At 47.4% G+C, this 15,674-nt stretch overlaps 1 protein-coding gene across 2 annotated transcripts in view; it reads left to right on the forward strand.

Moving 5' to 3' along the window:
* Positions 1–15,674, forward strand: part of EVC2 (EvC ciliary complex subunit 2) — a 161,606-nt gene that overhangs the window by 116,184 nt on the left and 29,748 nt on the right. For both annotated transcript variants that reach the window (XM_088836479.1, XM_088836480.1), the window contains exon 16: positions 3,263–3,385. In XM_088836479.1, coding sequence (XP_088692605.1) covers positions 3,263–3,385 — 123 coding nt within the window. The remainder of the gene's footprint in view (positions 1–3,262; positions 3,386–15,674) is intronic.

Below are 15,674 nucleotides of genomic sequence, written 5' to 3' on the forward strand. Positions count from 1 at the left end.
AAGGGACTCTCAAGAGTCTTCTCCAATACCACAGTTCAAAACCATCAATTCTTCGGCATTCAGCTTTTTTCACAGTCCAACTCTCACATCCATACATGACCACTGGAAAAACCGTAGCCTTGACTAGACGGACCTTGGTTGGCAAAGTAATGTCTCTGCTTTTTAATATGCTGTCTAGGTTGGTCATAACTGTCCTTCCAAGGAGTAAGCGTCTTTTAATTTCCTGGCTGCAATCACCATCTGCAGTGATTTTGGAGCCCAAAAAATAAAGTCAGTCATTGTTTCCACTGTTTCCCCATCTATTTGCTGTGAAGTGATGGGAACAGATGCTATGATCTTAGTTTTCTGAATGTTGAGCTTCAAGCCAACCTTTTCACTCTCCTCAAGAGGCTTTTGAGTTCCTCTTCACTTTCTGCCATAAGGGTAGTGTCATCTGCATATCTGAGGTTATTGATGTTTCTCCCAGCAATCTTGATTCCAGCTTGTGCTTCTTCCAGCCCAGCGTTCCTCATGATGTACTCTGCATATAAGTTAAATAAGCATGGTGACAATATACAGCCTTGACGCACTCCTTTTCCTATTTGGAACCAGTCTGTTGTTCCATGTACAGTTCTGACTGTTGCTTCCTGACCTGCATACAGGTTTCTCAAGAGGCAGATCATGTGGTCTGGTATTCCCATCTCTTTCAGAATGTTCCACGGTTTATTGTGATCCACACAGTCAGAGGTTTTGGCATAGTCAATCAAGCAGAAATAGATGTCTTTCTGGAACTCTCTTGCTTTTCGATGATCCAGCGGATGTTGGGATTGATCTCTGGTTCCTCTGCCTTTTCTAAAACCAGCTTGAACATCTGGAAGTTCACGGTTCACATATTGCTGAAGCCTGGCTTGGAGAATTTTGAGCATGACTTTACTAGCGTCTGAGATGAGTGCAATTGTGTGGTATTTTGAGCATTCTTTGGCATTGCTTTTCTTTGGGATTGGAATGAAAACTGACCTTTTCCAGTCCTGTGGCCACTGCTGAGTTTTCCAAATTTGCTGATATATTTTGTGCAGCACTTTCACAGCATCATCTTTCAAGATTTGAAATAGCTCAACTGGAATTCCATCACCTCCACTAGCTTTGTTCGTAGTGATGCTTCCTAAGGTCCACTTGACTTCACATTCCAGGATGTCTGGCTCTAGATGAGTGATCACACCTTTGTCTGAGGCTCTCGTAAATTCTAACAGTCATGTAAGACAGCTTGGTCCCTCCTCTTCCTTCAAGCCTTTTCCTGGCACTTTCTGCCAGTATACAAGTTCTACTCTGGTCTCAAGGTTCCACCTAATCTGACCCTTGATGAGCCATGTGCTGGTAAACTGACTCTGGAGGGGAGTTCATTGTTCCTGATTTGTAGCATTTTCCCATTTCCCTCATGTCAGTACCCCTTCCAAGGTCAACTGACTTGACATCACAGCGCATGGGCTCTGAAAGAGATGTACATGATCAGACCCCCTGCCGCACTCTGGCTTCACCCCCTCCCAGTACCAGTCCTCGCTCTAGGTTTCAGGATCTTACCCTCCAGGCCAGCTCTGTTCCTCAGAGGCCCTGACTCACAATTTCCCTTTTTTTGTGGTCTTACCTCCGTTAGAGCAGGAGATGAAAACCGTAGTTCACTCATGGAGTTAGTGAGCCCAGCCTGCGTACTTAAAGACATCGGGCTCAGGGGTCAGGAGGCTCACTGTCGAGTTCTCAGGGCTCCCGTGACATGGCTGAGGCCATTGATTCTGTTCTCCTGGCCTCAGTCTCCTCCTCTGTCAAATGGGGCATCTGAACTCAGCGAAGTATCCTTTAGGTGCTTGCCTCCTCAGAGTGGGTTGGGGCGAGCCCTGCGGACGTGGTGGTCCTCATGGTCATGAGAGCCGGGGCAGAGACTGGTGGGCAGGCCTGAGTCTAGGTCGAGAGCAGGCTCTGGGAGATCATGGCAATGAAAGAGAGGAGCAGGGTGGGCATGTGAGCCAGGAAGGGAAGAGCACCAGCCCTCGTGGGAGTGACCTTTGCTTTGAGCCTCTTGGGCGGGTTGTGTTCCGTTGCGCTGCTTGTGCTCCATCAGGCTGCACTGCGTTGGGTTGTGTTTTGCTGTGTTGTGTCCTGTCCTGTTGTCATTCTCATGTTATCTGCCTTCTATTGTTACAGCACTCTGCTATGTCATGGATATAGCCTGTTGTTGTGTTATATTGTGTTGTGTTATGCTGTGCTGTATTGTGTTACATTGATGTGTTTCGTATGTTATATTATGTTGTTATGTTTATGTGGTTTAAGGGCTTCCCTGGTGGCTCAGTAAAGAATCCACCTGCAAAGCAGGAGACCTGGGTTTGATCCCTGGGCTGGGAAGATCCCCTGGAGAAGGGAATGGCTACCCATTCCAGTATTCTGGCCTGGAGAAGCCCGTGGACAGAGGAGCCATGGGATCACAAAGAGTCAGACACCACTAACTGACTAACAATTATGTCACATTGTGTTATGTTTTTGCAGTAATCTTGTGACGTAGGTGCTATTATCTCCATTTTATAGGTGTGGAAACTGAGTCTCAGAGATTGTAGAATGTGTTACACTCGTTCATTCATTCCTTGAGTATCAGTTTACTGAGCACCCATGACCTCTTCCTTAACCCCTCTCACCTTTGCTGCGGGCTTCAGATCTTTGGGGTCTGGAACTGCCTGTTCCCAGATTTTCCCACTCCTGACACCTTGTCCTGCCAGGCTCAGCTGCAGTGTCACTTCCTCACATTTGTGAGCAGCTAGTGTGTGTGTGCAGGGTGTGCAGATTGCTGTTCCAGGAGGATGGTCTGTGCCAACATCCCCCCGGCCCCCAAGCACAGTGCTTCCTTGAATGGACGCATGCAGATGTCCTCAGCAGCCATTCACCCCTGCAGACATGTCCCCATCCACCCAACATGAGATAACAGCCAGCACACTCATTCCGTTGCCTTGTCTTCATGGCGCTCACTGACGCTCTGAGAGTGCCTCTGTCTGCAAAGCTCCGGTGCTGCCCTCAAGCAACCCTCTCCTCCCCTTGGTGGGGCGAGCCCCCAGAGTACGCCAAGACCAAAGGCCGGTGACCAGAGCTCCTTCCAGGAAAGGCTTCATCTCTCCACCCCTCTCCGGCTAAGACAGCTGTGTGCTGCGGAGAGCTGCAGGAGCCTCTGTGGGCTTGAGGAGATCGAGGGCTGCACCTGCCTGCTGGCGATCACTTTCTCATCCATGTTTTCTCCCCACTCCAGCCACAGTCCAAGGCCAGAAAGCCACGCTGCAAGAGCAGAAGCAAGGTAGACCTTTTGAAGAAGTGCATTGAAGATAAAATTCAGCTGTTTGAGGAACAGGCTCCCGAAGACCTGGTTGAAAAGGTCAGTGTTTCCCCTGCCACTCATCACGGGGCTGGCTGCCGCCCGGTTTGAGGGCACGCAAAGCCCTCGGGGGCTGTGAGTGTCCGCCTCCATCCTGCACCCAGCATTCACACCGTGCTCCTGCAAGTGGGTACCACCCCCACACATCGCGCCTTTCCTCCTGGTCCTCTGCCTGGAATGCTTTCCCACCACTTTCCCACCCAGAGGTCTCAGGTGTGTTCTTCAGGCTTCCCCTCTGGCTCAGCGCTGAGGGGTTCACTTGTGCTGCTTCACGCTGTCTCCCCCTATATCTTGCCTGCAACCTGTCCTCCCTTTCCAGCTCCCTCTTCTCAGTTCCCCAGCAAGGCTTTGGTTTGTATGCACACTACGTACGACCACATGCTGCTTACCTGTCCTTCACTCTTCCTGGGTTTACCTTTCCGCCTTTTTTTACTTGGACAAGCCAACTTTGTCCTTAGCTGTCCTAAGGCACCGCCTCTATCCTCAGGTGTCCCTTCTTCCAGGAAGCCTTCCTGGCACACCCACTTTCCCTCTCCCCCCTCCCCCACCGCCGCCCCCACCAGCTCCCTTTCCTGTCCCAGCAGGCCTCACACTGTGCCTTCATCCACTGGGATGCTGAAGGGACCGTGATCTCTTGGGTGGTCCCCGCTCTCAGAGATGCACATTCTAGATAGAAATCCCTTAAAATGCAAGACTGTGGTCAGCGCTGTTAAAGAAATGAGTAAGATGCTGTGATAGTGACGGGGCAGGGGGATGATGAGAGGGAAGTGGAATCAGCAGTGGGTGGGAGGGTCAGGTCAGGTGTCTCTGAGGAGGTGACATTTAGGAGTTGACACCACGTTGTCACTGCTGGGGGGCCTGCCACCTCCCCCAGTAAGGGCAGACCCCCAGAGGAGTGTGTCAGTGAATGGGTGTATGGACCATATTCTACAGCTGTTCTTTGTTCCTACCTTCTGTCCCACAGGTCCTTTGCCTAAGTTTTAAAATTATGATTATTTTTTAATGTGACTGTGTTTCTCAGAACACAAATGCATCATCTGGCAAAGAGCCATAGCACCTGCTCTGGGTAAGGTCACAGCTCCGTCCAGGTGTGTCTTATGAGACCAGGCAGTAGCACCCTCATTCCCACTCGTGTGCTATGTAAAACTGAGACACGAGACGAAGACTAAGGCAGGTACAGGTGGAAATACCATCTGTCTTACTGTTCAAGGCTAATTCAGAAGCTAGAAATCATATGAGAGCCAAATGGGCTTGCTAAACACCCCAGAGTTAAACAGACTTAGTCACCCAGTCTGAGGCATCCGTGGAAGGTCCTGGGGGCAGCCTTCCTGGAGCAGCAGGAATGGGGCTCCAGAGCAGAGCTGAGCCAAACCTGCCCAGTGGATTCCCAGTTCACCCAGGAGGGGAAGAGGAAAGGGGTGGAGGGGGCAGGGGCTACATGGAGGAACTAGCAACACGTCAGGCATGGCAAGACATTTCCCCCAGCGCACACTGGTTTGGGACCCACTGTCAGACTCAAGGGGGCTTCCCCGGTGACTCGGTGGTAAAAGAATCTGCCTGAAGTGCAGCAGCCGCAGGAGACTCGGGTTTGATCCCTGGGTTGGGAAGATCCCCTGGAGGAGAGCATGGCAACCCACTCCATGTTCTTGCCTGGAGAATCCCTTGGACAGAGGAGCCTGGCATGTTACAGTCCATAGGGTCCCAAAGAGTCAGATACGACTGAAGCGACTTAGCATGCATGCATGCACGTCAGACATAAGGTGGATATCGTCAGAGAAGGATAAGTTAGGATTTGGTTTGGTGGGAGGAATGGGTGGCCTGAGCCATAGCCAAGGACACAGTGCAGGTTTGGAGGAGCCCAGAGAGCCTGTAGCCCCATGCAAAGGCTGGTTTGCTGGAGTTTGGGGTCTACCAAGGGGGTGCGGGAGCAGATTTGTGGTGGAAAGATCTTAAGTGTTGGCTAGGAAGACAGGCTGAGTCTCCTCAGCTCCAAAGAAGGAGGAGAGAGACAGTGAAGGATGGGGTTAGAAGTTCCCCAGGTTTCCTGAGCCAGACGCAGCAGCCCACCTTCCCTGAGTTCCCCTGACCCCATTGTACATCCACCATTCTAACCTGTTTCTCATTCATTCCATAGGCTTTATCCCTCCTGACTTCCCTAAGAAATAGGAATGATCCATATCCCTGTTTTACAGATGTGGAAACTGAGTCTCCAACTGAGGTCACCTGGGTTTCTGTAACCAGGGGGTATGGGCCCAACATTTTAAAGCTCTATCTCATCTTCTTCTTCAGGACCGACAGGGAATATTCTCATGGAATACGGTTATTTCCTGCAGTTGTGTGTTGTTGGATGAGCATGCTTTGGCTCCCACATGTGTTAAATACAGAGAGCGACAGTAATAGCCCACCAGTTTGTGAGGAGCAGTGGGCTGGAAGGTGCTTTTTACCTTTGGAGTGGGCTCCAGTGCCCATTTCCAGGCTCACAGAGAAAGGCAGCCAAGAGTCACTTGTCAGCTGTGACCTTTTCACGACAGGCCATCATCATAAATGGCTGTTTCACTGTGGCAAATGCCAGTAAAATAGGCACTCCCCAGACTGTGGCTTTGATGTTCCTCCCGAAATTGATCAGCCGCATCTCTCAGCATCCAAGCGGCCGTTGTTCAGATTTTTTATTTGCAGGGTAATTGCAGAGAAATGACAGTGCTTGGGGGGGGGCGGTATGCCAACAGCTGAGAGTTGCTTGATCTTGTTTCAGCACTGAGAAGCCCCTCTAAGCTTGTGCAGCTGTCAAGATGGAGCAAGGGGGGTTGCTGACCACTGCCCCAAGACCCGTGGTCAAGCCCTGGCCTGGCTAGCAGCAGGCTGTCTCCAGAGGGACCACGGCTTCATGACTGGGGCTGCAGAGCAGGCTGGAAGCACCCCCTTTCTTAAATAGAATCTGCATCAGATATCCCCCAACCCTCAGCCCCAGGTCAGTATGTCCCTGGTCAGGACTCTTCTGTCTGGGAAGGCTGCGGGAATTACCCAGGGTCACGCCATCAGGGAGGGGTTGAGCTGGGGCTCCCACAGGCATGTCTGTCTCCATCACCTGTGCCCTTTATGTTTCGGGGCTGGCTTGTAGTGACTGCGAGGAGGCTCCTGTCTCCCAGCAGGGCTGTTGGATCCTTGTCCCCAATCCCCTCCCTTGCTTCCACCTTTTTTCTTTGCCTTGACCTCCTTGGCTTTCCCCGTTTCCTTGGGCCCTTCACCTCCTCCTGTAAGAAACATTTTGTGGCCTTTTCTCTGGGCCCAGCCCTGTTCCAGGATCCTGCTCTTGAGACGTTCACAGTTTTAGATGAGCAGGCAATTTGTGCACGGATCATTTAGAAGTTTGCCTCTTGCTTTCGCATGAAAGCCCTGCTGACTACCCGAGCTCCACCTTGAATGAGGGGAGGGTGACTCATTTGGAAAGAGCTGTGTGACTGATTGAGAGAGGAAAAGAGAGACCAGCAGAGGAATGCATGTGGGTCTCCTTCCTGCCCAACTTTTCTGTCCAGTTGATGGGTTATCAGAGTAAAGTGTTAACGCTGGTCAGAGGAGCTGTCCAGTGTGGCTGGAGTGCACCTGTGACCCTCCACAGACACCCGGTCCTTCTGATGGGCTCATTACAAATGCATAGAGGCAGATTTTCAACCTGGGGGAGCACATGTATATTTTAGAATAAGTTAGAATAAGTTCCCAAGAAATCTCTGTTGACGTGGAATTAAAATTAGAGGCTCATTTGAGAAATGTCTTCTTCTCCAAAAAGTTGGAATGTTTCTTATTTTATGTGAATCTTCTCTTAGGATCTCTAATATATTTTACAGTTGTTTCCATTACATAGGATGAACCTCCGCCTTGATATGCTTGGGACTGTCTCAGTCTCCCCTTCATCCCCATGTCATTCCCGTTCAGTTAAGTCGCTCAGTCCTGTCCGACTCTCCGCGACCCCATGAATCACAGCACGGCAGGCCTCCCTGTCCATCACCAACTCCCAGAGTTTACCCAAACTCATGTCTATTGAGGTGGTGATGCCATCTAACCATCTCATCCTTTGTCATCCCCTTCTCCTCCCACCCTCAATCTTTCCCAGCATCAGGGTCTTTTCCAATGAGTCAGCTCTTCGCATCAGGTGGCCAAAGTATTGGAGTTTCAGCTTCAACATCAGTCCTTCCAATGAACACCCAGGACTGATCTCCTTGAGGATGGACTAGTTGGACCTTCTTGCAGTCCAGGGGACTCTTGAGAAATAGTCTTCTCCAACACCACAGTTCCAAAGCATCAATTCTTCTGCGCTCAGCTTTCTTTATAGTCCAACTCTCACATCCATACATGACTACTAGAAAAGCCTAGCCTTGACTAGATGGACCTTTGTTGGCAAAGTAATGTCTCTGCTTTTTAATATGCTGTCTGGGTTGGTCATAACTTTCCTTCCAAGGAGTAAGTGTCTTTTAATTTCATGGCTTCGATCAGCATCTGCAGTGACTTTGGAGCCCAAAAAAATAAAATCTGACACTGTTTCCCCATCTATTTGCCATGAAGTAAGGAGATCAATCCTGGGTGTTCTTTGGAAGGACTGATGCTAAAGCTGAAACTGCAATACTTTGGCCACTTAATGCGACTAGTTGACTCACTGGAAAAGACTCTGATGCTGGGAAAGGTTGGGGGCGGGAGGAGAAGGGGACGACGGAGAATGAGATGGCTGGATGGCATCACCAACTCTGTGGACATGAGTTTGAGTGAACTCCGGGAGTTGGTGATGGACAGGGAGGCCTGGCGTGCTGTGATTCATGGGGTCGCGGAGAGTCGGACACGACTGAGCGACTGAACTGAACTGAACTGAACTGGACTGATGGGACCGGATGCCGTGATCTTAGTTTTCTGAATGTTGAGCTTCAAGCCAGCTTTTTCACTCTTCTCTTTCACTTTCATCAAGAGGCTCTTTAGTTCCTCTTCACTTTCTGCCATAAGGGTGGTGTCATCTGCATATCTGAGGTTATTGATGTTTCTCCCAGCAATCTTGATTCCAGCTTGTGCTTCTTCCAGCCCAGCATTCTCATGATATACTCTGCATATAAGTTAAATCAGCAAGGTGACAATATACAGCCTTGAAGTACTCCTTTTCCTATTTGGAACCAGTCTGATGTTCCATGTCCAGTTCTAACTGTTGCTTCCTGACCTGCATCCAGATTTCTCAAGAGGCAGGTCAGGTGGTCTGGGATTCCCATCTCTTTAGAATTTTCCACAGTTTATTGTGATCCACACAGTCAAAGGCTTTGGCATAGTCAATGAAGCAGAAATAGATGTTTTTCTGGAACTCTCTTGCTTTCTCCATGATCCAGCGGATGTTGGCAATTTGATCTCTGGTTCCTCTGCCTTTCTAAAACCTGCTTGAACATCTGGAAGTTCACAGTTCGGGTATTGCTGAAGCCTGGATTGGAGAATTTTGAGCATGACTTTACTAGGGTGTGAGATGAGTGCAATTAACTTTCCCTTATACTTTAAACTTAGGTGACAAATCCTAGGGTCACATATACCTAAGGTCTTGTGTATTCTTTATGGTGATTCCCAGATGTCTTATAGGTTTGGTTGCAGTTGTGAATGATGACCTATTTTTACTTATGTTTGGGGCTTCTTTGATAGTGTTGTGAAAAAGTCTTACTAACTTTTATAAGTCTTTCCAGACTCCCTTCTTCTGTCTCTAGAGCCAGACTGCCGAGTCCAAGTCCTAGCTCTGCCACTTTCTAGCTGTGTGACTTTGAACAAGTTACTTAACCACTCAGTGCCCTCCCTAGTGTACTCATCTTTCAAGTGTGATGGTAGACACACCTACCTCTCGGGATTGTTGTGAGAATGTATCTGTTAATTCTACTGATTCTACTGAATTTTTTGCCTAATAATTTTTGTGCTAAGTGGCTTCATTCGTGTCCGACTCTTTACAATGCTGGCCTGCCAGGCTCCTCTGTTCATGGGATTTCCCAGGCAAGAATATACTGGAGTGGGTTGCCATTCCCTTCTCCAGGAGATCTTCCTGACCGAGGGATCAAACCAGCATCTCGTACATCTCCTGCACTGGCAGGCAGGTTCTTTACCACTAGCGCCACCTGAGAAACCCATAACAATTCAGACTGTATGCAAATCACCACAGTTTCCTAACCTCCCTTCTGATCCTTACACCTCAATTATTTTTCTCATCAGTTTGTGTCCTTGTCTGGTTATTCCATCAACTCTCTCATTTCCATTGGTTGATTTTTCTCCAGATTAGGAATCATATTTTCATGCTTCTTTGCATGCGTGGTAATTTTTTTATTGGATGCTAAACATTGTAGATTTTACATGTTAGGTACTGGCTTTTGCATTTGCTTTATTACTGTTGGAGTTTTGACATGTACATATATTATTTCAGTTCAGTTCAGTTCAGTCGCTCAGTCGTGTCCGACTCTTTGCAACCCCATGAATCACAGCACGCCAGGCCTCCCTGTCCATCACCAGCTCCCGGAGTTCACTCAAACTCATGTCCATCGAGTCGGTGATGCCATCCAGAGAATGCCATCTCATTCTCTGTCGTCCCCTTCTCCTCCTGCCCCCAATCCATCCCAGGATCAGAGTCTTTTCCAGTGAGTCAACTCTTCGCGTGAGGTGGCCAAAGTATTGGAGTTTCAGCTTTAGCATCAGTCCTTCCAATGAACACCCAGGACTGATCTCCATTAGAATGGACTGGTTGGATCTCCTTGCAGTCCAAGGGACTCTCAAGAGTCTTCTCCAGCACCACAGTTCAAAAGCATCAATTCTTCGGCGCTCAGGGATTCGTTTTATCCTTTCAAGACTTGCCTTATTAGGCTGGGTCCAGAGCTGCCTTTAGTCGAGGACTAAGGTTATTCCCGCTGCTGAGGCAACACCCTTCTTAGAACTCTACCTGTTGTGTTGGGTGTTATCGGGTCTTTCATTCTGGGTACCAGGAACACAAACTCTTCCTCGCTCTCTGTGAGCTCCAGCAATGGTTCTGCCTCTTATTTCTGATGGTTTTTTCCCCAACCTGGCATGGGTTTGTTTTTCAAGCATGCACAGTACTCAGCCAGAGCTTTGAGGTCACTCCTGCAAATCTCTGGATCTCTTTCTCTCTCTGGGCAGCTCCCTCTTCCTTGGAACTCTGCTCCACAGATTCTAGACACAGTGGCCTCCCAAGCTCTGCTTCTGTGTTCTGAAGCTACCGAGACTGCTGGTCTCCCCCTGTGTTTCCCACTACATCCTTTTGGGTCGTAGGAACTGCGTTCAGGCTGGAACCTGGGGCGGCCGTGGGCCTCTCCTTGGTCTATTTCCTTTCCTCTGAAGAACCCCAGGCCTGTGCTTCCTATTGTTGAGTCTGAAAACTGTTGCATCATGTGCTTTGTCTAGTTTTTTGAAGATATTTGTTTGATGTGGACCATTTTTAAAGTCCTTATTGAATTGGTTACAACATTGCTTCTGTTTTATGTTTTGGTTTTCTGTGAGGCAGGTGGCATCTTAGCTTCCCCACCAGGGATGGAACCCGCACCCCCTGCATTGGAAGGGGAAGTCTTCACCACCCCCAGGGAAATTATCTACTTGTGGGAAAGCAAATCTGGTTCACGAGTAGATTTGTTTCCTGTTCCTCTGCCATGGCCAGAGCCAGACTTTTTAACTTAGCCTTTGGTGGCTGATTTTTAATTTTAACAGATCCTTCAAAAAAAAAAAAAAAAAAGAAAGCTTATCCTTTTGTTATTAGTTTCTACTCTTAGTATGTGATAGAGAACAAAGTGTATATGGTAACACGTGTCTGGAATTTACTGAGGCTTTGCTTGAGGCTTTATTTGTCCTCAGAAAGGCTGAGAATTTTCAGAGAAAGGAGCACTAGGAGGCAGGCAGGACCCGTACCGTGAGGGGCCTGGAAGGCTGCACTGAGAAGCTTGGGCCTTTTAGGAAAATGTTGTCGGGATTTAGGCACTTTGTAGAGACTCCTTTGCAGGATCTATTCATTAGTAGTTCTGGAAGTCGATCTCTGCTGGTTGGTCCTCCCCTCAGGACCTCTGCTCTCATTGGCTTTCGGGTTGGGGGCCGTGTCTTAGACTTTCCACTTCTTTTCCTTCTGCTTCTAAGTGTGAGTGGAGGTAAAGTTGCAGTCTCAGCCCCAGTCAAGAGCTGGGTTCATCTCTGGGGACACCAGACACCTCGGCAAGACTAAGGTTCCAATGTGGGTTTGATAGATGGTCAGAGCTGTTCTCTGCAGGGGTTGATCATGTCAGTGCTGTTACCATCTCCTGGAGGGCAACCAAGGGGGGCAGCTTGGAGGCACGTGCCCAACTGGTAAAGGGACATTTGAGCTTCTACCTTGGGCCTCCCAGGTGGCACTAGTGGTAAAGAACCTACCTGCCAATGCGGCTTAGACATGAGAGACACAGGTTTGATCCCTTGATTGGGAAAATCCCTGGGAGAAGGACAGAGCAACCCACTCCAGTATTCTTGCCTGGAGAATTCCATAGTCCATGGGGTCACAAAGAGTTGGACAGGACTGAAGCAACTTAGCACGCACACATGCACCTTGAACTTCATGAGACTCTCAAGAGTTTGGGGCAGTTGGTCAGTCTGTAGGGCTGGAAGGCTGCCACTCATAGTGGCCTCTGGCCAAGGTTTTATTTGTGGAATGCCTTGACCAAGACAGAGAATGTGGCTTCTTTCTCCTGCTTTAATGCCTGGGCCAATCCATAGAGCAGAATGAAAACATAGCACAAACTATTGGCTCATTTTTACTTTCCAGCTATTAGAAATAGATCTATCTGTCTGTCTGTTGATCTGTCTTTCTGTGTTCATCTATCTATGTCTATCTGTTGCCTATATGTCTATCTATCATCTATCATCTCTGCTTTTTTACTTAACACTGGAATTTCAAGATTTTCATATCAGTTCATGACAGTCTCCTCATTGCTTTTTTCATCAGTATAGCATTTCATGATATGAATGAACCCTACATGACTCAACTGATGCTCAGTTAAAAGACATTTAGGTTCTTCTCAATCTCTTGATATTTCAGATGATCTTGGAACCTCTGTGTGTACCCCACACCCCTCTGTAGTAAATCGAGTAGAGCCAACTCTTACTATTTCCATTTCACAGGTAAGAATACTGAAACTCAGAAAGGTTGAGAGGCTTCTCCAAGAGCACATAGCTATGGAGTGTGGAATAAAGCCTAAAGCACAGGTCTCTTGATGCTCATTTCTTTGTTCTGTTAGCCAATTCTTATTTGATGGATCCAGAAATGAAGACTCTTTCAGTTCATCTTTGGTGTGTTCTCTTGCTGGTTTTGCACAGAGTATATCCATCTGGTCAAGGCTATGGTTTTTCCAGTGGTCATGTATGGATGTGAGAGTTGGACTATAAAGAAAGCTGAGCACCGAGGAATTGATGCTTTTGAACTGTGGTGTTGGAGAAGACTCCTGAGAGTCCCTTAGACTGCAAGGAGATCAAGCCAGTCAATCCTAAAGGAAATCGATCCGGACTATTCGTTGGAAGGGCTGATGCTGAAGCTGAAGCTCCAATACTTTGGCCACCTGATGTGAAGCAATGACTCATTGGAAAAGACCTTGATCCTGGGAAAGACTGAAGACAGGAGGAGAAGGGGATGACAGAGGATGAGATGGTTGGATGGCATCATCGACTCTATGGACATGAGTTTGAGCAAGCTCCGGGAGTTGGTGATGGAGAGGGAAGCCTGGCATGCTGAAGTCCATGGGATCGCAAAGAATCAGACACAACTGAGCGGCTGAACTGAACTGATACACAAATTTCTCATATATCTCTTTGGGCTTCCCTGGTGGCTCAGATGGTAAAGAATCTGCCTGCGATGCAGAAGACCTCATGTATATCTTTCCGTTCCGTTCCGTTGCTCAGTCGTGTCTGACTCTTTGCGACCCCATGGACTGTAGCCTACCAGGCTTCTCTGTCCATGGGATTCTCCAGGCAAGAATACTGGAGTGGGTTACCGTTTCCTACTCCAGGGGATCTTCCCGACCCAGGGATCGAACCCGGGTCTCCCGCATTCAAATATAAATGAAAATGGCAAGACCGTATTTTCTGTTCGCCCGTGATTTCTGGTATTGTCTTAATGATGCCCTCTGTCTGAGTGCTGTGTCTGCCACATAGCCATTCACCCATTCATTATTCACTCACTGTTTCCAGGTTTCAGGATGTGCCATGCTCGCGCACTTCATGAGCAATCTCTTCATCAGGAGTGAAACTCCTGCACTGCAATCGACCGTGCACCCCAGTGTGTTTCTGCAGCAGCCTCGGCAATTATGCAGAGGTGACTGGAACAGGAACAGCTTCCGTCAGCAACAGCTCTTCACATACCTGTCATTTCAAAAGTGACTGGAGCTTCAGCATGAGAATAATGTGCTTTTTCAGATGACCTGACAAGAGAGAAAATTGATGGTGCAGGTCCTTATAAAGCTTGGGAGAGAGAGAGAGAGAGGAAAAAAAAAAGGTACTTTGGAAGGGAAAATCCATTCATCCACCTACAAAGACCGGGAAAACCTCCAGATGGTTCTCTTCCTCTCTGCTCTTGACCCTGTTTTACCCCTCAAGGCAGAGTCTGTCAGAGTCATCTCCCTGAAGCACCAGTTTAAGGGAATTTCCTTGTTTTTCATTTTTATCTTATACTGAAGTGCAGTTGCTTAACAGTGTTGTGTTAGTTTCAGGTGTATACAACAAAGTGATTCAGTTATATGTATACATATCTATTCCTGGTAAATTCTTTTCCCATTTAGGTTATTACAGAATATTGATCAAAGTTCCTAAGAGAAGTTTCATAGGTTCCCACTGCTCCAAAACAAAGCCTAGATTCCTGAGCATTACATTCAAGACCTTACAGACAGTCTTCAGCTTACCTTTCTAGTCTTTTATTCTGCTTCCTCTTTTCTCATACCAAAATGTTGCCATGGTTATCTTTGGGTCGTTTGGTTGTAGTAACATTTTTCTACATTGTCCATTCTAAAATTTCACTTTTCATTTTTATCAAACTTATGCATGCATGCATTCTTTTCAAAAGTCATGAAATTCTATAAGTTTTGTGCCCCCCCCAAAAGCAGCCCTCTCAGCCACACACATGCACATTTGCAAATCCCCAAGTGGTAACAATTTGGGATTTTTCGGTTTGATCTTTTGATGTTGACCTCCATATCATCAAATACCATGCTTGTCTTCCTGTTTCTTTTGGGTATTTTGTCAGTTTCTTTTGTCTATTTTGGGTATTATCTATTCACTTTTCTTTGTAGAAGATAAGATACAGCTATCTTTCTTCTATCATCATGCAACACATGAGCCCTTCCTATGCTCCCCTGTATTCAATACAGTTAGATCTGTATTTAAGGTTTCTATTACTATGATTATTTAAAAAGTATCCACATCTGAGCCATATAAAAACAGATTTATTTTTTTCCTATATAACTTTAGTTTTTTCTGGAGTCATTGTTGTCCTTTGGTTTCTTTTTCTTTGGTTACTTTTCTATGTTCTTATCACTAATTCAGTCACTTTTTGGTGGATAGCCAAATAGCCTATCAGGACCATCACACAAGTCATGTCATCTATTAATTCCATCTTCTTGAGGACATCTCTCTCTATACCTCTGGAGGGCTGTGCTCCAATCCAGGCATTGGCCTCTGTACTTCATGCACAGCTGCCATCTTGAGGTCATGCTGCGAATTCCCTTCGCCCTTCTCTTTCCCAATATGTTCCTTTAATGAAATACAGTCAGTTCAGTCACTCAGTGTGTCTGACTCTTTGCAACTCCATGGACTGCAGCACGCCAGGCTTCCCTGTCCATCACCAAGCCCCAGAACTTGCTCAAACTCATGTCCATTGAGTCAGTGATGGCATCCAGCCATCTCATCCTCTGTCATCCCCTTCTCCTCTTGCCTTCAATCTTTCTTAGCATCAGGGTCTTTTCCAGTGTCAGTTCTTCAAATCAGGTGGCCAAAGTATTGGAGCTTCAGCTTCAGCATCAGTCCTTCCAATGAATATTCAGGAATGATCTCCTTTAGGATGGACTGGTTGGATCTCCTTGCAGTCCAAGGCACTCTCAAGAGTCTTCTCCAACACCACAGTTCAAAAGCATAAATTCTTTGGCCCTCAGCTTTCTTTATAGTCCAACTCTCACATCCATATATGACTACTGGACAAACCATAGCTTTGACTAGACAGACCTTTGTTGGCAAATTAATGTCTCTGCTTTTTAATATGCTGTTTATTTTGGTCATAGCTTTT

Source organism: Moschus berezovskii, chromosome 5, assembly GCF_049115385.1.
Source record: "Moschus berezovskii isolate FMDL1 chromosome 5, NW_MosBer_1.0, whole genome shotgun sequence".
NCBI classification, from domain to species: Eukaryota; Metazoa; Chordata; class Mammalia; order Artiodactyla; family Moschidae; genus Moschus; species Moschus berezovskii.